This window comes from Cygnus atratus, chromosome Z, assembly GCF_013377495.2.
Source record: "Cygnus atratus isolate AKBS03 ecotype Queensland, Australia chromosome Z, CAtr_DNAZoo_HiC_assembly, whole genome shotgun sequence".
NCBI lineage: Eukaryota > Metazoa > Chordata > Aves > Anseriformes > Anatidae > Cygnus > Cygnus atratus.
Genome location: NC_066396.1, coordinates 52,366,766 through 52,388,018, shown reverse-complemented (window position 1 = coordinate 52,388,018; position 21,253 = coordinate 52,366,766). Strand labels below are relative to the sequence as shown.

The 21,253-nt window shown below is 45.3% G+C and overlaps 1 protein-coding gene across 2 annotated transcripts in view; it reads right to left on the bottom strand.

The window, feature by feature from the left end:
* ABCA1 (ATP binding cassette subfamily A member 1) overlaps positions 1-21,253 on the bottom strand; it is a 93,798-nt gene that overhangs the window by 32,867 nt on the left and 39,678 nt on the right. For both annotated transcript variants that reach the window (XM_050716204.1, XM_035570081.2), the window contains exons 6-10: positions 16,479-16,600; positions 12,678-12,869; positions 5,961-6,047; positions 1,149-1,389; positions 395-534 (exon numbers count right to left, since the gene is read on the bottom strand). In XM_050716204.1, coding sequence (XP_050572161.1) covers positions 395-534; positions 1,149-1,389; positions 5,961-6,047; positions 12,678-12,869; positions 16,479-16,600 — 782 coding nt within the window. The remainder of the gene's footprint in view (positions 1-394; positions 535-1,148; positions 1,390-5,960; positions 6,048-12,677; positions 12,870-16,478; positions 16,601-21,253) is intronic.

Here is a 21,253-nt window from a genome sequence, read left to right as displayed (position 1 = left end):
GAAGAGTCTACTGAGGGGAACTAGAGAGCACATTAGGTAAACCGCTATCAGAAATGGTTAAGGATCAGCTGATCAGCCTGCAGTGGGGGAGAGGAAAGACACCTGAAGGCATATCAAGGTCTTTCCCAGTCCCGTATCCCACATCAGAGCTGCAAAGACTGTGGGTAATCATAAAGCACCACCACAAATGTCTCCAGCAAGGTGTAGAAATGGAGTTCAGATTGGCCTTTTCTCTTTGAGCCTTTGGCATGGGAAGTGAGCGACTATGGAGGCTGTGCTTTGTGGACAATCATTTCTAGGCTTGCATTTGGACCCAATTTAACACAGAGAAGCTTAGCTGTACAGCCAGAGCACATACCTCACACTGCATATCAGAGGATAGGGTTAGAGTTACCTCAGTCATGACCTTCCTTATGGCTGGTGTGTCTGGAGTGTACAAGACCTTCCCAATCAGCAAGGGTTTCAAAGCCCTCCAAATAATTCTGGAAAGCGGGCTGGATTCCAGGTTCTTCATCAGCTCATTGCAGTAGGGTGCTGAGGAGGAGAGGACGGGGTGAGTGGCTGAATAGCACTGTGACAACTGCAGAAGGCACATGACCCACTCGCACGCACTTTAAGGACGGTCACAGCTGAAAGCAGGGCAGCTGTCACAAAACAAAAACCCTCCTCTGCTGCAAAGCTCCACAAAATGCCCTTTTCAGCCTAAGCCTTCACCATCTGCCCAGCAAGCATGGAGTACCTGCACAGCTTCCAGCATGAATGGGATATTCTATGATTAACAGTCACACTTATCTGCACAGCCCATGCAACCCACTTCATGCCAAAATTTGCACAGAAAAGGCCAGATTTCCAAAGACTGCATGTGACCGTGCTCTCCATGCCCTTCAAGGAGGTCCACATAGCCTTCAGTGGACCTTCTACATGAGGCCCATGGGAATCCCTTGCATCTTGACACCCTCACTGGCCCTAAAGGCACATGCAGGAGGCAGCAGATGGCTGTTCAGACAGCATGTGTGTACTTTTCTGAAACAGTAGTAGGTATGCTGATCCTCAGGACCACTTGCTTTCATCCGTGGAAGTTTGGAATACAGCAGCCATTACAGCCATGCAGTGGATGGGACCTTAGACCACGACAGGGTTACACTTACTTGTGGAGTTATCATAGAAGTTGGTTACATCATCTTCAGTGTTGTTGCCTCCGAACAGTGCTTTGTAATTGTTGTCCTCATACCAGTTGAGGGATTTGATTTTGAGCCCTCCACCTTCAGGATGGCCACACACAATACGTGACACAGCCTGGTAGATCTGCGTAGAGGAGTTTGATGCATTCACATTGGTCAAGAACATCACCTCTTGCCTCATGTCGCTCCAGCTCTTCATGCTCAGCAACTGGAGGGGAGTGGGAGACGAATGGAGACAGGGGTAGGAACTAGATTAGTGAAGGGAAAAGATCCTGCCATTCCCCTTCAAACCACACATCTGTTTTCAGACAGATGAGAATCCCACTGGATGCGCAACTAACCGGAGAGACCAGGGGAAGTGTGTTTCCCCCCACCACTGTGGGAAAACGTAGAGACCACGTACTTATCGAGCTCTTATCCTAAGTTGTCTCCTTCAGTATTGTGGTGGTTCCTGCCTTTCCTGCCCTCTCACATGGAAACCACTTCTCTGGTTGCACAATAGCTCACATTCCAGCAGTCCCCTCACTCCGGGGTGGAGCGACTCAGAAGAGGGAATAAGGAAACAACACGGAGTGGGAGCAGCTAATCAGACCCAGCCTTGCAGAGCTGCAGGCCCCAGCGCTCTGGCAGTGTCACCCGGCACAGCTCCACCAGGGTCAGCAAGCCTCCTCAGATTTACACCAGGCAGAAATTTCGACCTCCTAGACCAGCAACACTGTGCCTGCCCTAGCGCCTCCCTGCCCCTTTGTCAACAGCATTGTTGAAAGCCCGTGAAAACAAACCCAGCTGCAGCCTCAGGCCTGACCACAGTGTGTGCCTTTACTCCACAGAACATGAAGCCAGCCACGGTGAGAAGCCTTCTCCTGCCCTGCTTGCTCGACACCAGGCACAGAGATGCAACGCTCACAGCTGGAGGGGAGGTTCTGTAGAGCAAGACACATTCACTTGTTGTGGCAGCTACCTGCAGGATCTGTCACGAACAAAAGCAGCAGGTGCGCAGCCTAGGACACTGCATCAACGTCTCCACACTCAGAGACATGGCCAGGCTCACCACAAGGAGAAAAACGATGCACGTCCATGAGCGCTGCTTTCGTGCTACACTGGACCACTACTCTCAGGCTCTCTGGCTGGAGACGCGAGAAAACAGAGGTGTGTCCGTACACACTAAAAGTCTGTTTAGCTCAGTAACCTCTGTGATGGTGACAGTAAGTGGATGTTAGGAAACAAAAAAGCAAGGCCAAGAACAGACTTCCCCCAAGTAACCTTCCAGATTCCAATTATTTTCAGCTCAGGGAACTTCTGTCTATTTGCTAACTCACAATGAATGTCTTCCATGGTATTTGAACATCTGCAAATATTTAGCATACAACATATCACTGGAAAGAACCTCCTCTCCCTCTCCTAAACTTGGCTACTGTTAGCTTCACTTGGTGCCACACTTTTTGCACAGTGAACATTCAGTCCCTATCTCTTTTTCTCTAGGCCATTCAACAGACCTCTGTCATATCCCCAGCTCATCTCCTTACCAGGCTGACAGGTCCCAGACTGCTCTCTTGTTCCTTATGTGAAAGTCACTCCACTTCTAAATGTCCCCACTGCCCTTCCCTGAACTTTTTCCAGTTCTGCTACTGCTTTTTGGAGACAAAGTGCCTAGATCTGTACTCCCTATCAAACAGGAGGGCAAACTACAGATTTACATAGAGTCGTGGTAACATCTTCCACAGGTGGTCCCCTATCCTTTTCTAAATCTTTTCTAGCATTTGATCTGATTTCTTGTCTGCTACTGAATATCAGGTGACATGAACTGTGATGCTCTTGCTCTGCTGCCCAGAATAGCGACATGCACTAATAAGGGCAAGCAGAGCTGCTGAGACACCTATTTGTAATTGCTCATCAGATGCATCTCAGAAATAACATTAGGTGGCCCCAATTACTCTGTTTTCAGAGTCAGTCAAAGCCTTGCTGCCACTTCTGCTATGTCTTAGTTCTGTCACCTTTGTTTAAATAAAATGGCAGGTATTCAAAGTCTAGGACAGTTGGCAAAGCCAGCCAACAACAACCCCAGAAAGCAATGGTGTCCCATAACAACTCAATGCCAATTCAACCAAGGCAGGCACACCCAGGGTCTCTGGCCCTACACTGTAGGTAAACCTGGCCCTTTGTGTTCATTTGTAGTTCTGTGCATGCTCTAGAAGTGCCAACATCTGGACAAAAAAAATCTTGATGCTAAACAAGAGCTATTTTGTGTCACATACACAAGGAGCCTCTATTTTTAGCTGCCTGAAAACACATGACACATTGATATGACGGAAGACAGCTGTGAGAACAGCTAAAACCTGGGGATTCAGTACTTGTATCCAGACTTGCTTCAAGAGTACTTTCATTTTCTCACTACTCGCTGGTGCCTTTGTCTGCACCCTGGTGCCAATCAATCAGGCTCCACAGATTCAGCGTGACTGACAGGACGCTAACGTCGTAGGACGTGAATGAAAAAAAGAATGTAAGACAACAACTGTAGTTGGTTAAATATACTCATGTGGATTTTGGATTTGATGTCTCCTAACCCAAAAGGCCAAGGCTGCACTTCAGGCGTGACAGTGTGAGTCTCCAATTCAAAGGGATGCCTTTGGGAGGTTTTGGTACCTTAGGTAAGACGGTTGAATTTTCTTTGGTAAATGTCAACTGCTTTAGCTAAAGTACCATCAGCTCCTTAGGATAAGCAAAGGTACAGAATCAGAAGGGGTAGCTAATTGCCACAAACTAACTTGCAGAGGGATTGCATTAACAAAAGTATTTTTATTTGTTATTTTAAAAACAAAGTTTGAGCAAGCAGCTTTGTTTCATCTTTGGCACCAGCAGTTTTACAATAGATGTGCAGAGCTGCTCTGTTCACACCACTGGAAGCAAATATCTCACATGTCTGAAGTGTTACTGAACTACTTCTCCCAGACATCAGACCTGGCTCCGTGCTTCTTAATAGTTGCCCTCACTCTCAGAGTTTAATCTGCCCTCCTGGGTTGATTTAAAGAGCACAGGGACAGAGACCCAATCAATCCCCACACTAAGAGACAAATATTTTGTTCAGACTATTCTCTAATTAAAATTCCTTGCTAGAAAGGCTTCTAGACGTGGCACAAACAATAGCTCTCTCCACCCCCTCAAGCTGCTGCCCTGTGAAACAAGGGAGCAAGTCCCTCCTTTTCACACAGAAATCAGCCTGCCAGACAATAAGAAGTAACTTTCGGTCAAGCCATCTGGAGCAGCTCACGCTGTACGCAAAGGAAAATGCTGCCTTTGTTTGCACAGTAATAAGGCAGCATAAAAGGTAGTCCTACCCAAAACAGCTGCCAAGCAAAAGGCACGCTACCCTGGGACATTTTCAGCCACATCAGCAAACTGAATGTCACATGGTTTCAATTATTTTTATCCCAGACAAAAAAGAAGGAAAAAAAAAGAAAAGAAGAAAAAAGAAGAAAAAAGAAGAAAAAAAAAAGACAAGCTTAAGTGACGTAACGGGAAACAGCTGTAACCAAACTCTTAAGGGCAGCCTCCCTGCTAGCAGTGAGAGCTCTGCCACTGTCTTAACTGCAGCTGATCCGGGAATCATCTTAATTTCCCTGTAAAAGGGAGCCAGTGGCAGGTTCTGGGGCTCGGTGAGGGACGCGTGCCAGGGGCTGCTGGCTGGCACGGCGCTTGCTCCCGGCGGGGCGGCCGCCCCGGGCTCGGTGGGAGGGGAGCGCACGCTGCTAACCCCGAGTGACCCGCTCCTCCGCGCGCTCCACGGGGTTACTGCCGTTCACCGCTCTGCTCTGCGGCTGCCTCCTTGCTCGCTGCACGGATGGACGGACGGAAAGCTCGAGGAGGGGAGGAGGAGGAGGTATTGTTTAGTTTAGGTGGTTGTGATTTCTGCTAGAGGGAGAGAATGTTTTTGCCTGGTAGCAGCACTTCAAAGTCGGAGCCGGGCAGAAAGCGGCTAAGATGTTTCTGGCTCCAAAAATCATAAAAAAAAAAAAAAAAAAAAAAAAAGGGTTTGGGTTTCTGACTGAACCTAGGCATGCAGGGCTTTTTTCTTAATCCACTGTCTCACCTGCAAAAACAAATACTCACGGCCTCTACAATGTCACTTTGCCTCTGCAAATCACTACGTTTTGCCAGAGCCTTTCTCAGCTGCCGCTGTGATACCACTGCATTGGGTGCCCCACAAAGATCAGAAAACAATCTCTGCCTCAAAAAGCTGTTTATTCAAAGATGAAGAGCAAACAGTACCCTGTAGTCGCTCAGTTGTAACACACACCTCTTCCACATGCCATGCCCTCACCAAACATAAGGGCCAGTACCTACAACACAGAAACACAGCTAGCACAGTTGGCAACTGAGTGAAAAAGCTAAAAAGGAGGCAAACCTCCACAGGCAGTTTGCGAGCTGCTGCTAGTCAGTAGATATATTGCAAAGGTAACTATTGGGCCACTGCTGACAAAGTAAACCCCACAGAAAATTTAACTCTTGCACCTCCCAGAGGTACCCAATCTTTAGCCACATGCCTAAAGAACTCCTATGGTGTCCACGATCTGAAGTTTTGTGCACCAAGGGGTTGCGTTGCAGGTGCTGCCTGTTGACATAGGGACAATGGTGGTAGGATGGTGGAGAAATTTCAAAAACAGCAAGGGGTTTGACTTTGAGTTGCGCCAAGGAAACTTGTGCTCCTTGTACTCGACCACAGGCTCGGGCAGCTGCCACCACCACACCAATGTATTCTTCTGACACAAAGGACATACTTACCTCTTTAACAAGCTTTCCCAGGCTCTCTTTCAAAGCCTCCACAGTTTCTGACAGATCCCACAAGGAAGAATTAAAAGAAATGTGTCTCTGCAAGAGAGAAAAAGAAACAGGGAGTCACTACCAGGCACCAACCAATGTGGAAATTAAACCATTTTAGACATCCTTGTAAAGAAGGGTAGATAGGACTGTTTACAAGGCAAAGTGATTGATGGGGAAGTCTGTGCAACCTTGAGCTCAAGCTACCCCAGGCTTCAGCACCCCGTAATGCAATGGAGACTCCACAGCTTCCAGCTCAGAAATCCTGCTGCACAGTACATCTCACCTTCAGGTGATCTTCATTACCTGAGTCCTCCCATCAGACCTTTACATTTTCAGACTAAACCAATGGTGCATTTTAAAGGAACCAGGTTCCATAAAGCAACAGCACCGCAAGAGAAATAGTGACAGGTTTCTAGAAGTGGAAGGCACAGCTTCTTTCTGGAAATCCCATTTGCTCTAGCAGTTGCTTGACCTGGGAGTCCCACTGAAGACAACTCCTTGTTTATAGCTGCCCTCCATGTAACTGGTGGGGGGCCTGGATTTTTCTTTTGTTTCTTCTGTTTTATTTCTGGATAGTTAAAGAGCTACCTTGCATGGGAAACATTTCTTGAAAGAAAAGCATCAAGACTCTTTAGCCTAATGCTTTGGACACAATCCTTCTTTCAGAGGAATGAGGATTAAAATCATTTCCTAAGATTTTACATTCATAACTACATGTTACAACATTGTGACACAAAGAGGAACAGTCAAGACCCTCGATTTTAGTACAAATCTTTTGGGCTGAAGCCTTTCATTTTTACATCTTTCCCAAGGCAATTGCTGGAAGCAAAGTCTGGGGTCTTTCACATGCTCTAGCTGACTTGCTGAAGGGTAGTAAGAGTTCGTCGGTGTCAGCTGGTGTAACTGGGCACCATTCCACTGATCTGCTGCTGGGATATTTACACCTAGCTAACTTTGCTGAGTGCTCAGTTCATGCCTGCTCCAAAGCCAGCTGTAAATTCAGGGAGGCTTTCTAGCATCTATGAATTTCTACTGAACACAGACCTCAAGGTTCAGATAAACCAAAACACATCAGAGCTAGATGAAAAGCAATTAAAACTCCCCACAGGCTAAGACCTTCAAGCCATTTAAAAGGAATACAGTTAGCAAGTATCAAAGCTACATAGCTGCACTGCAGCACGGAGATGAAGCAGAAAGTCCTTGATTCGTGCATACTGTAAGACAAGCCCAGTCAGCTCGATTATGCTTCATCAAGCTCTACGCAGATTTGCGTTGTTCGGTGTATTCAGAAGTGATTCAGGGACAAGGTGGATGAGGAAGAGTTTTCTGATGATACTAATTGGTTCAGAATAGTGAAAGTCGAAAGCCAATTGCAAAGGATTAGTGAAAGACCTCATGTTGACACACTGTTATAAAGTGCCAGATGAAATTCAGTGCTGCAAAGTAAAGTACACAGGGAGAAGACAGTTCTACCTTAAGATACCCCTGGATGGTTCTGAACTACCTAACACCACACAAAGAAGAGATCACAGAATTACAATAAGACAGGCCACCATCAATATACATTCATGGTGCTTTCTTGTTTCTCAAGTACTATGTGCAATTTTGGATCCTCCATCTCCAAAAGAACACAAGTACAGAAGAAGGGCACAAGTATCATTTTAAGAGACAAATGGCTTCTGAAGGAAGAACAACAGACCACAGTTCTTCAACAGAAATCTTACTGACAAGCAGAGGATATGACAGGGGTCTGTAGAATTAATAGTGGGATAGAGAACATGAATAGGTGGTGATTGTTCACTGCACCTCACCATAGAAGAACAGAGGGCTTCCATTGTAAAGATAGGTTTAATACAAACCAAAGGAGCTATTCCACATACAACCCAGTCAAAATGGAGAAATTTTGTACATACTATGCAATGCTGAAGGTAAAAGTTAACATGGGCTTGAAAAAGGCTAAGAAGAAGTCATGAAAGAAAAAAAATTACCAAGATTCCAGGCTTAGCTGAAGAAGTAGTGCTGCTGGAGTAGCACTCAAGGGACGCTGAGCTGAATAGGACTTTGGTCTGAACAAGTATGTAAGCCTTATGAGATTCAGGTTTTCAGATCTGACCCTGAAATGTCTTCAGTTTCCCTGGAAAAGAACTCTTTGCAGTGTCTCTGTGCAGCTCTTTACATTCAGGAGTGTCCTCTATACTCAGCACTTCTCAAGCAGGACTGGTCCCACTGTGACAGTGTATTTTGCAGGTGTCTGCACTAGAACAAGGTGGGGATAATGGCTCATTTGCTGGTGAAATACTGGAAGACAACACCTGTCTTTTCCTGGCACATGGTGGAAAGAGAAAGTTCTAGCAGGTTTTGAACAGAGCTGCCCTGTACAATTACTGTGCTCGTGGCTGGTAAGTTATGCCTTCATCTAGTCTTGCCTCTTAGGGCATGCAAACGTCCTAATATTCTGCAGCTACACACTGCACTAAGCACACGCTGTGTGCTTGCATGTGCGCCCTTACAGGACACAAAATAGAGAAATACTTGAGCTAACTAGAGTTGACTGCCCAGTCAAGACAAGCCTTAAATAAACCCACCTGTCAGCTCCTGCTAGAAGGGATGGAAAACTCTTTAACATACACGAGAACACATCTGTATTTGAAGTGCTGGGAGGTCATAACAAATTGTCACTTGCTGCAGCGTAACAGCTAATTGCTTCTGCTTAAGAGACCACTCTGCCATGTTTACTTTGAAACAGTTATTACAATTTTACACTGATCTTAGTGGAAACTGAGCACTGAACTATGCAGAAAAATCACATGCTTTGTGTTTCTGCTTTTGTTTCCTGGGAGTGAAGTCCCAAAGTACAGCTGCTTGAAATCACGATATCATCGTGCTTGACCGAAAACACTCAAAAGAGCAAGGAAAGCCACAAATTTAGTTGCAGCATGTATTTACATTAAGAGACCTTTTCTAAAGCCATTTCTTTCAACTGGAATGCATTCAACATTCAATGCTTAGTTCATGCTAACCATTTGACAAAATACCAGCTGCATTATGAAGGGAAAAGAACAATTGGATTTTCATGTGCTCACCCACACTCCTTCAAGCACCACTACAGTACAGAAGCCACAACATATTTATGGCTTATTATAGACCCACACCACTGGAAGTGAATGTGGCGAAGCCCTTCTTAAGCAGCACTGCAGAGATGAAATCCCACAAGGCCAATTTGAATCGTCTCTGTCACTTAGCAGTCTCCCCCAAGTTATTTTCAAAACTGGGGAGATTTGCAGAGGTATAAGTTGTTGCACAGACATGTAATTTTATGCTATAAGACAGTCCCTACCCATCAACACCAGTCTGTTGGGACATCTCTGACTTAATGCCATTGCTCTTGCTAACCTTCCCCAGCCTGTACAGTTCTTCCATGGGACAACTCCTGACCTAGCACAGAGAGAAAGCTGAAATGAAAACTTGTCTGCATGGAATTAGAGGTTCTGTTTCCCTATTTTTCTCCAACCAGCTTCTCCTGCCTCTCTTTAGTTTCACTGAATATACTCAGTAGAAGGCAAACCTTCCACTGAAGACAAGCTGTGCCTGCAACTGGCTTGAACAAAATGTACTACAGCCCATTGTTCTTATTGTTGGCCAAAAAGGCTTCAGGGAATGGATGAAGATTGAGATGTGGGACCTAGAAAAAAGAATCTGACTTTTATAAACATTTAGTGTTTCTAGGGGAGTGAATACTCCCTTCAAGAAGGAAAGCTGATCCTCTGCCATGGCACCCTGTGATCGCTCCCAGATTTTCTTCTGCGTTTCCATCTAAACAGCGCCCCCCCAAATAGGTTCTTATGAAGGAGGGAACAAGGAGGCCTACCTGAACTTCCCCACCATGCCTCTACCATCTTGGCTCTGTTTTCTCACCCAACAGGAGTAGGGTAAATGAAAGTCACACAAAGGATCAGTGGCAGAGCTAGAAAGGCGTATGTAAAATTTTAATTGGAAATCCTTTATCTTAACTGTACTAATCCACTTTGTGCAACATCCAGTGTCTGTTTGGGATAGAACAGATGAGCGGATATGCAAAGACAAGTATTGAGTTTTTGCCTTCTTTTTCAAACTTCCTTTACAGTGCTGTGACATTCAGAGCTCACACATTTCACTGTGCACCTGTTTTAATTTCCTTTTTAGAACTCTGCTCTCTTCATAATTCACAAAAAACTACTGTTTTGTTGTGAGTTACCTGAAACATTTATTGTTTCCCTCAGGCTGCAAAGGCACAAACACTTTAAGCTGATAGAAGCAGATGTTGACACAGGGGTCTCATGCCCCCTCCCCATACACTCTGACCACTCGGTTCCCAGTCGTGTAACAATCCCCCTCCATCTTTCTGCACAAATGTTTGTGTAACCATACAATTACATTAGTCCATTCTAATCCAGATCAATTCCCTAACACAATTTGCTTATGGTCTTGCAGAGGGAACAACAAACAGGGATGTACAAGGGCAAGAGCAAGCAGGTGGATGGTGGCCGGAATCTTCCATATGCAGCACACCAGAAATTACAGCCACTTGAATGGCAAAAACTTCCATTTTACTGTTCAAGACTTTAGGTGTTGAACTTAAACAGTTCTTGCACATTGTTCCAAGTCCTTTTCATTCCAGTTATATCTACCTAATTATATTAAGATGTTTTTTCTCTGCCTCCCCAAAAACCAGCAGAGCTTAGGTCTCATCATGTGACCCAAATACCTGCCTCTAAATTTCTGTTGTACCTGCATCTGACTTGGCCCTTACTTTTACTTACTGACATCAAGGGGATTAAGCCAAAAATTAAAAATAAATCTCTGGGACAGTCAACTTGTTGGCATTGGTTTGCCTGCTCTGTAGTGGATAGGGTGCACGCTAGCTTCAGCATGCTTGTCCAAGATTTGACCCCCAGTGCCTTTAATGATAAGCTACTTGTCAAAAGCCTTCTTTGTTTAAGAACAGAAAGTTCTCTCTTTGTTCCAATATGTTACTACAGGTCATGGCATTTTTTTTTTTTTTAGCCTTTAAAGCCACTAAGTTTCAAATGTATTGGTCATGATCCTGGTGTTATTTTAATCATTTTGCCTGGGCATACTGAAGCAACTTGGTTTTATTTCACTCACCAAAGCGTTACAGCAGCTTTTACTAGTGGGTAGCGTGCAACATTTTTCTGAAGAAACCCATGGACCTTTACAGGGTGGTGTACAACATACAGCAGGTTTAGAACTTCTGGCTTCAGGGCTCGGGCTTCTCTGAAGCCAGGATCGTGAGCAAACTTCTCAGAAGTCACCCAAAATTGCTCTTAATGTCTCTATCTACTTTGCTGTTGCCAAGTAGCACTATCAGAGTGGCTTATGACTGCTTTCTTTCACCAGTAAACAATACAGATGTAACAACAGAGGCATAGTATCTGCTTCTGTCAGCTAAATTGCAGAGACTTTCAAACATGAGAAAAAACAACGTGGAGTCTCCAGAGGGCCCAGAAGGACGATGCTGAGTGGTGTTAGCTGGTTAGTTTCATTCTACTCAGTCCAAAAATTCTAGAGACACTGAATGAGATAAAGTGAATGCATGCATATACATCTAACTGCACACAAGAAATTGCTTATAGCCATTCATTTTCAAAATAGCTCATTTTTGTTTTGGGGATGATTTCAGTACTGTTACCTCATTTCTTAGTGCTTATGATTAGCTTGCTCTTACAACAAGAAAGAAAAAATGCAGATGGAGGACACATGGAAAACAGAAAATGATCTGCAGAGAGAACTGTCCACTGTGCACTGCACTGAAGAGTAACATGATTCCAGTACTTGTTAATGACCGTCTTTGACTGGGGACAAAGCCAAGCAAGTGGTACATGACTTTCTGTCCTGAAAGGCTCATCAAATCTGGAAACACACACAGCCGAAGTGTTTATTTCTTCCAGTGCACACAAGAGAGTGTTTGTTTTACTGGGTAACAGAGTGGGTTCTGTGGTCCCTTCTCTCTGATATTTCCAGCACTAACTTCCTCAAACTTTTGCTCTTTATCCAGATATTGTGGGCATATAACAACAAAGCATCACTGGTGTTTCTTAGAATAAACAGCTAAGTCTGCCCCAGACTGCAATCACCCCCTAACTGACACATTTCCCTTAAGTTCAATGAGTTTTGGAGCACTTGCTCCAAAATCTATTGAGTTGGTCAGCCTTTCAAACAAGGTCTTTAACAGTTGACTCCTCTACATATGAATTAAACCTGCTACTGGCTAGGAACTTCCGCACTCTACAGCCCCTTCCTAAGTGCAGAGAATGATGGTTTTAGCACCCAGCATGGGCCAGTCTAACATCTGGGCTCATTTCAGCTGCGATACAGTTGACCAAAGCACAGGGACAACCCATCATCTGTTTGTTATTACACTGCATAAATATTTTCCTCTTGACAAACTAAATCATAGCCCACACACATTTACACTATGCAAGCAACACTGCAACGGAAAGGGTAGGAATGACAGGAAGAAGCAACTTTGTTCAAGCTTCAATGATAAAGACCATCTTCTTTCTTAATGCCAATAAACAATTCACTCTAGAAATACAGAGATAAATTTCCAGATTGAAACCCCTTGAAAACATCACAATGTCAATGATAGCTTCTCACAGGTGCAACCATTAGACTCACCTGAAGAGGCTTCAAAGGATTCAGGTTAGCACGGAAGGCTTGTTCGGCTGCAAGGAGTTTTTCCTTTGGTAAGGCGCAAAGGAAGGCTTCAGAGTCCATGGCCACTGACTGATTTTGGATTGTAAGAAATTCAGACAGCATTGAGCTATTGCAGAGATCTCGCAGCCGCATTCGGTAACCAGACACTATGACCTAGAAAAGTGAGAAAAGCATATAAATCTCTCTACGTTTAAGAGTCATAGAACAAAACTGGTTGTCACTTAGACAAAACTAACCATTCACAACATTTCCAGATAGAGGGAAGAGGGCATTTTTCTTTACAAGTTGCATGGTCCCGACCCATACGCAACTCTGAATTCCAAGAAAAATATGTTTCCCTGCAGAGTACATGGGGGAAAAGTCCTGGGGGACACAGGTCTCTCTCCACTTCCCTGCACACGTGCTCAGAGCAGCGGTAATCTTGTCCTCCATAGCAGCCATTTTCTCCAACCACGGGTACACACATTGCCCAATATTCAGTCTTCTGGGAACTGTGCCATAGAGACAAAATGAGGCTTGTGACCAGACACAAGTCTGGCAAATATATGTGAAGGGCAAAAGAACTATGTCCCAAACTCCTTAGTTATATCTGCCAGCTACGTTCTCTGTATGGTTCTGGATCAGGATCACCTTCTCCTGTAGCTCTTGATGCATCTCTTTACCAGCAGCCAAGATAAACATCTTGCAATGTTTTGGGGGCAGATAATGTACCAGTGAAATAAAGAATAATCTTACTTACTGCAACAAACAAGAGATAAGATCCTTGAGTCTTCTTTTACAGGCATATTTTTACTTAAGGTGATGGTTTGCTTGTGGATGAGGTTTACTCATCCGCAAACAATCACTTTGTTTGTGAAGGAAATGCATAAAATTGCTCTGATTGATCACGAACACCTTTCAGCCCTGGTAGGCAAGTTTCTTTCTTTAATGAAGTCAATAAAGCATCTAGGTTTGTTCAACAAGAAACAGGTGCACAGCAAACAGGTACACACTTCATAAAAGTGAAAAACACAAGGAAAATTTGGAATCTTTTTGGAAAGGATTTTTTTTTTGCCTTGGGGCTAGAGAGAGTGAACAATTTTATTGTGAATACACAGTGAACAAGAGCTTTACAGTTCATGCTTTCTGTTCTTTTGCAATACTCAATATGCATTGCCCAACTTCCAGCAAAAAATAAAGAGGATTGATCTACATCCCAGAAGAGTTAATAGTTTCTGCATAATGCTGGTAATCCTGAGAATATTCTTGTCTTTCAAAACCAAAAGGGCATCAACAATCCATGGGGAAAAAAGTGCACTATGTTCAGAAAACAAGCAGATGGAAATGATATGAGAGGGAAGTGATATATAATGCAACACTTATGCAAACCTTTAACTTTAGTCTGCATCCATATGCCAAAAATAGGATGTTTCTATGCTGCACACTCGGCCGAATACACAGAATAGCTCCTGCATCAAGAAGTCAAGACTTTTGAGAAAGATTTTTTTTTGCCAGCAGCATTACTACCACATCATAGCCATGCTGTAAAAGGGATATTCCTGTGACACTGGAATGACACTCAGGAATTGTGGGCTCAGTCAAAAATAGTTTCCCTGGGTGGATATACAGAAAACCAGTGTCTCTCAGTGCTCACTTAAAAAATAAGGATGAACAAATCTCTAGTGTCTGACCATCTATTTTACTCAGATTTCAAGCTCCTTTGGATAAAAGATGCTCCTATCAAACACAGCCCATCCAAGGCACATGACCCTAACACAAAGGCCCTACCTACCCCTCCAACCTGAACACCCAGTCACACCTAGCCAATTCTCTTCAACAGTTTTGAGCCACCTGAAGCCACGGTGTCTTCAATAAGCAAATAAATGGCAGGTTAGTTCCCTAAGACTCCCAAAATGCCAAGCTCATTTCCAAGAAAGCAGTCACAGGTGACTGTTTTAGGTTCACGGGTCACACTGTCCTCTCCTGGGACTGTTCCTGTTGTATGAAACAGGGAGATTTGTGCCAGGCAGCATACACCCTGGCCACTGTTATTTACTCCTCACTGCCATTGAATGGGTCATGCTGCAGCCCAAACCAGGACCTCGGCCGTTTTCCCACGGATATGGCCCTACTCCTGCCATCCAAGCCATGATCCAGCATGTGATCACACAGCTGCCTGCCCACTGGTGGTCTGGGCTCCTTCCAAACCCCACAACCCCCTCAGCATGCCTACCACTGTCAGAGAAACACGAGGGCGAGCTTCTCTGCCCCAGGAAGCAACGTCCACACCTGGACAAGGCTTTGGCCATTTTTATGCATCTGTACCGTACGTGGTGCACTGGATACATGACCCTGCTTAGGACACTGGATTACATTACAGTAACATCAGTGAACTTTCTCCTCAGAAATTCCAGTTCCCTACTTGCTTACAAACTGTAATTCTGGGCTTATAACGCAACTATAGGACACCAACAGACTGCAGGAGAAGTCTGCATTTGCAGACTGCATTTGCTGTGAGAGGTTTGCATACTCTGAATAGGCCTTTCTGTACAACCTTATATGAATGAAGTTGTCACCCATTTATAGATATGTCACCGATTTTTTCCACCTTTTTTTTCTTAGTACAACTTAACTCGTAGGAATAATTATCAAACTGCACTGAAAAAGATGGCTTGAGAGAATTCACTGAAGAATGAGACACTATGTGGAAGAGGGGCAGCAACTGTAACTAGAATCATAGAATGGCTTGGGTTGGAAGGGGTCTTCAAGATCATCTAACTCCAATCTCCCTGGCATAGGCGGGGATGCCACCCACTAGATCAGGCTGGGCAAGGTACCATCCAGCCTGGCCTTAAACGCCTTCAGGGATGGGGCATCCACAGCTTCTCTGGGCAACCTGTGCTGATGCCTCACAACCCTTACAGTGAAGAATTTCCTCCTAGTGTCTAATCTAAATCTATCCTCTTTTAGTTTAAGACCATTCCCCCTTGTCCTTTCATTATCTACCCAAGTAAAGAGTCATTTATAAGACCCCTTTAAGTATTGAAAGGCCACAATGAGGTCTGCCCAGAGCCTTCTCTTCTCCAGGCTGAACATCCGCAGCTCTCTCAGCCTTTCTTCGTAGAAGAGGTGCTCCAGCCCTCTGATCACCTTTGTAGCCCTCCTCTGGACTCACTCTTACAGGTCCACATCTTTCTTGTGCTGGGGGCCTCAAACCTGGATGCAGTACTCCAGGTGGAGCCTCATGAGGGCATAATCCTCTCCCTCCATCTGCTGGCCACCCCTCTGTTGATGCAGCCCAGGATGCAGTTGGCCTTCCGGGCTGCAAGCACGCACTGCTGCCCCATGTCAAGCCTTTTGTCCACCAGAACCACCAAGTCTCTCTCCGCAGGGCTGCTCTGAACAAGTTCTTCTCCCAGTCTGTACTCCTGTCTGGGATTGCCCAGACCCAGGTGCAGCACTAGCAACCTAATTAATGTTTCACTGGGTGGAAAAAAAAAAAAAAAGATGGGAAATAGGAAATTCCATTCAGCCTGAAGGGTACAAAGGCTAGTTTCTTACGCTAATTAAAACATTTCCATGTGGGTCTTAGTGTCTTTTTACAGCTTACAACCAAATAAGACAGTAAGTTGAGGGTAAGGAGGAAGAGAGAAGCAGGGATTACATTTTCCTCTCTGTTTGTACAACACCTAGCATAGAGGGGTCCTGCACTGTGGATCTTGGCACTATAGTTAAACAAACAATAGACTGACCATTATATTAGTGGTTGAAAGCGCTCTTTACCTGCTGGAGCTTGACCTCTGCGTTCAGTAGCTCCTCTACTGCAGATGATGGCATGGACACATTATGATAGAGGAAGTCTGAGAATGTCTCGTTGTCAACCAGGAAATCCCGAAGTTTCAAGTCTGAAAAGTGACAAAACCAGCAACATTTTGGTCAGGGCAAAGCCAAAAGGAAATTCATGTGAGAGCTCTGAACAGGAAAAGCAACAGCTGACAAATAGGGGAGAGGGGATTACACAAACAATAGCATAAAGAAAGCAGGAGATGCTAGCAAAATGCTCTGAAGCATGGCAGCTTTGAGAGATGTCAAACTATGATGTCTCGATCTCAAAAAAAGGGGAAGGGGGTTAAAAACAACTTAATCTAATACTTAAACTCAATTTGCACACACTGTCCATTAGTCAGACACAGAAGCAGCAAGGGAGACCAAGCTACTCCCCTGCTCTGGGGCAAAATATGCTCCAGCATTAGCCCTGCACAAAGATTCAGCTTCTCTTAATCCCTGTGCCCTTACTGAATGCAGGACTCAGCTGGTACATGGATCATGCAGGGATTTAGTAGTTCATATTTAATTATGCTAATAGTAACTACAAGATGTACTCTACAAAACTACTATATTTACTCTACCACAAAGTATTTCAAAGTCTGATGTGCGCAGACAAAAAGAGATCAGGTCATACAGAACTGCATGAAAACATAGGAAGCAATCTTAACCACTCTGGCAAAATTTCTGCAAACACTTTTATTCCATTTTCTTCTCCCAAAGCTTCACCTTCACCTTCAGCTCCCCGCTTTAAACAAATGTGTATCTCCCTCACAGCAGACGCGAGCCATCTGAAAATTATAACCCATGTACAATATTAAAGTTCACAAGCCCGGAGCTTAAGCAACTGACTGACCCTCATGCTGTTTCTTTCTTTCGAGAGGCCAACTCGCATTTTACTACGCTTAAATAAGTGGGGATGAGGAAAGCAGCTATGCCAGGGAGAGCTGAGAGAGGAGGCCTGACGGGATTTACTGGGGTGAAGGTTTCCAGGTGACACTGAGCCCACCAGCAGGGCATCATGCTGCTTTGTCTACTCGAGGAAGAAGAGGACATGAGTGCCCACGGCAAAGATCAAGCCCTGACAGGAACATCCCGCAGGCAGCCCTAGGAGTAACAGGCGGAGTAACAGCAGCTGCTGCTACCCCCAACCTTTTATTTTTTCGCTTCACCAGGCTGGTCGTCCCTCCTAGAAAACCCACCCTGGGGAAGAAAAAAAGAGCCTGGCTCCCATCAGGAGCCGACTGCTGCCCACGGTGCCAGGTCCGGCCCGGGCAGGCTGCGGGCGCCCAGGCAGCAGGCCGCAGGCACTGCTCCTGCGGCACGAAGCGTGCCGGGTTACTGTCGGTCGTCGCTCCCTCGTCCACATATCCAGTTACAAACGCCCTGTCGCCTTCTGGTTCCGCGCGAGCAGCCGCCGCCACCACCACCACCCTCGGCCGAGGCGATGCGGAGGTTACTTCGGGACGAAGGCTGCTCCCTCGCCCTCTGCGCTCTGCTGCTCGCGGCAGGAAACCTCGCAAGGAAACCACCCGCCGCTGCTGCCATAATGTGCGGCCACCTCGTGCTGTCCTCCTCCCCAGCAGAGGCTAAAGCAGCCTGCCTCAATGCTGCTGAAGGAAAACCTCCCCAGCCCCATTCCTTGGCTGCTCCTGAAAGGCGCGAGCTCCCTGAACGCTCCTGCAGCTTGTTTGTTTTTTTTGGTGAGATCATCAATGGTTCAGAAACTCAGATGGACAAAAGGGTAGCTGGCTGAAGGTGCCCTAGCATGCAAAGTTCAGATGTTTGCAAGCTTTTTCATGTCGTCTGTCCCTGTTCGGAGGATTTTTCAAGCTCCTCTTAAAGGGGACATACACCTTCTTTTTATAAAAAAAAAGTAACCATGCAATGATTCTCCTACTTTTCTGAATCCTCATTGTTGTTTGTTTGAGGGGGGAAGAGGAAATGCACTAGGTCTGCCATGCGAAAGTAGGATTCTCTTGGTCAGGAGAAGACTCTGTACATAGTTGCAGGAAAGCAACCTGAGCAATGCTTGGACTCCTCCTGGCCCCTCTGTAATCACCATGGGAGGAACAGTCTGCCGTCCTTCACAACTGTAATTAACCAGTCCATGGTTAACAGGGTATTTCTCCCCTTCCTTTTTATCATGCTGAGTATTTTCAGACTTGTTCAGCACTAGAATTTGCTGAAAATCAAAACTGACTTCTAAGGCAACTCCTACAAATGCCTGAAGGGGTTTTCATCATCACTTGGAAGAAAACATGATGGGAACAGAACATAAAGTTACCAGCACGTGAAGTTACCAGAACTGCTTGTGGGATAATACTTAGCTTCCAACTGGCTGGGCACGAACCTATGCTTACTTGGCCATATCCTTTGTGTGCCTGAGACCACATGTGGAAGCTCTGCGAGACCAAGGGGCCAAATCCAAACATCATGGTCCCACTGCAACACCCTAAGCAAACAGCCAGCCTCTCTCACTGTGCGTTTTCTCCCCCACCCTGTCTGGTCCTACTTCTAGCACTCACGGCTCAGTGTCTCATGTCACACCCCCAGTCACGGAGGCACGCGTAACAACTTGCACATGAAGCCACAGAAAAGCACTGCACACTGCAATCAGTCTAAATTCCTGCCCTGGGTATTTCAAGAAGGTGAAAGTTAATAGATCTTTCCTCTTGAAAACAGCCATTCTCCTCCAAGGTTGCTTGCCCACAAGGGTATATGAAATACAAGGGCATTAGTTGAAAGAACCACCCCAAAAATAGAAAACAAAAGAAACAGACAGGTCTTTTGAAAGCTAGTATCAAGCTTACCTAATAATGCAAACATTTGGAGTAGAAGAACACATTTTACAACCAGAGGCCAACTACTGTAATATTTTCCTGCCATAAAAGTTCAGACACACTATCAAGTTACTCAAAAAACGTGAGGCAAAATGTCAGCTCAAATGTTATTTAACTCATGCGTCTTCTCTCACACTTGAGACTGACGAAAAGCACTGGTACGGTCAGCTATTGCAACCCAGCTGACACTGAGCAATGCAGCTGCAGCATCCGCAGAGCACGTCAGAAAGACGTCCCTCTGTGTTTTGCTGATGTGGATGGACAGACTCTCTTCCCCTCTCCCTTTGCCTCCAACAAAAATCCAGGACTGCAGGCTCCCCTCACCACTACCACAGCAGGGAACAGCTTCCCAGTCAGAAACTCAGGTACCACAAGTCGAGATGAGCCCCAGGCACAAACGTGAGGTCAGACTGAGCCACCACACTGGAAGATGATTAGATCTGACGTCAGCCTCTGCCATGATTTGGAGGTGAGATGGACATCTGAAGTTCCTGTCTCACAGCAGAAGAAATACTAAGGTAGATGGTGTTCATGGTAGCCTACCTTTGTAATTTCAGTCATGACCCCAAAGGAACAAAAGCAGAGCAACAACAAACACAAACAGGGGCTGTGCTTATAAACCATGCAAGTAGCACCCCCACCTCAGCAGGCCCAGCAGGACTGATGTGCTGAGCCTTGTTCTGCTGAGCTCCAGCTTGGGCACTGTATAGCAGCAGAGCAGGAGACAGCCCCCATCCGTATGAAGCAAGCAGAAGTCCACTTCCCCTGTGTGGCAGGGAGAAATGTCCTCCCTTACAGTCACGCAAGGAAGTCTCCAGCAGAACCAAGAGCTCCCAGAACTGGCCGTCTTGTGTCTTAACCACAAAACCACCCTTCCTCTCTGAAATGACAGGTCAGGATTGAACAATCACACATGGCAGCATTTCACAGACACTGACTTCAAGAAAGACACGGCTTTCCTGTTGCTTCAAACTGACGCAGGGGGCTGAGCTCTGGGCAGGAAAAGTAGAAATTTCGGATTTTCATGTTGAAGACCATCTCCTTCAGGACTGTTTTAAATCTGTTCAAGATTCAGAGTTTCCTGACAGCTCAGCCCTTCCAGCACCTTCGCCCCTGAGCACAGAGCCAGACTGGTCACTTCTGGCTTGAGAATCAAATCATTGTGACAATAATAGCAAAAAAGTCTACTCAAGGGGCTCAAGACATCCATATGAATTAGCAAGAAAAACAGAAACTCCATGCTTGCTATGTTATTGGTTGAGTCGAAGTGCAGAACAAAATATGTCCACTATAAATAATAGCAAGTCATTGCTATGTGGGGTCATGAGAAACACTACAGATAAACTAGTCTACTTTCCCTCTAGATCTGGACTGAAACACTGATTGTGCAGTGAAGAAAGTGTCCATGGTTCATATGTTCTCCACAGCTGGAGTTTTTTACTGTCATCACTCTGGAAACACATCACCGGTTACTTTCACAGGCTCTAAAGGCAGCTCAATTCGGGAAAGAGCTAGAGAACCCACAGTGAGGAACCTGTTTTAATTTGCGGCTCTTACTATTAGTACGACCATGAGTGCTCCCAGAGCAAGCAGTGACTATTTCCAGCAAAACTGAGAGGATCCACAGACAAGTGCGAAGATAAAAATTGTGCAGGTTAGAGAGCAGGACTGTTCTCCTAAACATCCCTCCCATTCTTTCTTGCTTCACTTGGAAGCACAATGGGCTCATACCTTCCTTTCAAAATTTAATTTTGTGGCGTCTTTTAAAAATGAAACAATAGGCTAGAAAAACAAAACCCCACGGAAATTGTGGCTACAGTTTTCATATCCTGAGCACTGCCTTCTAAAAATAAAAGGCATGCAAATGTTAGTTCAACATATCTCAGTGTA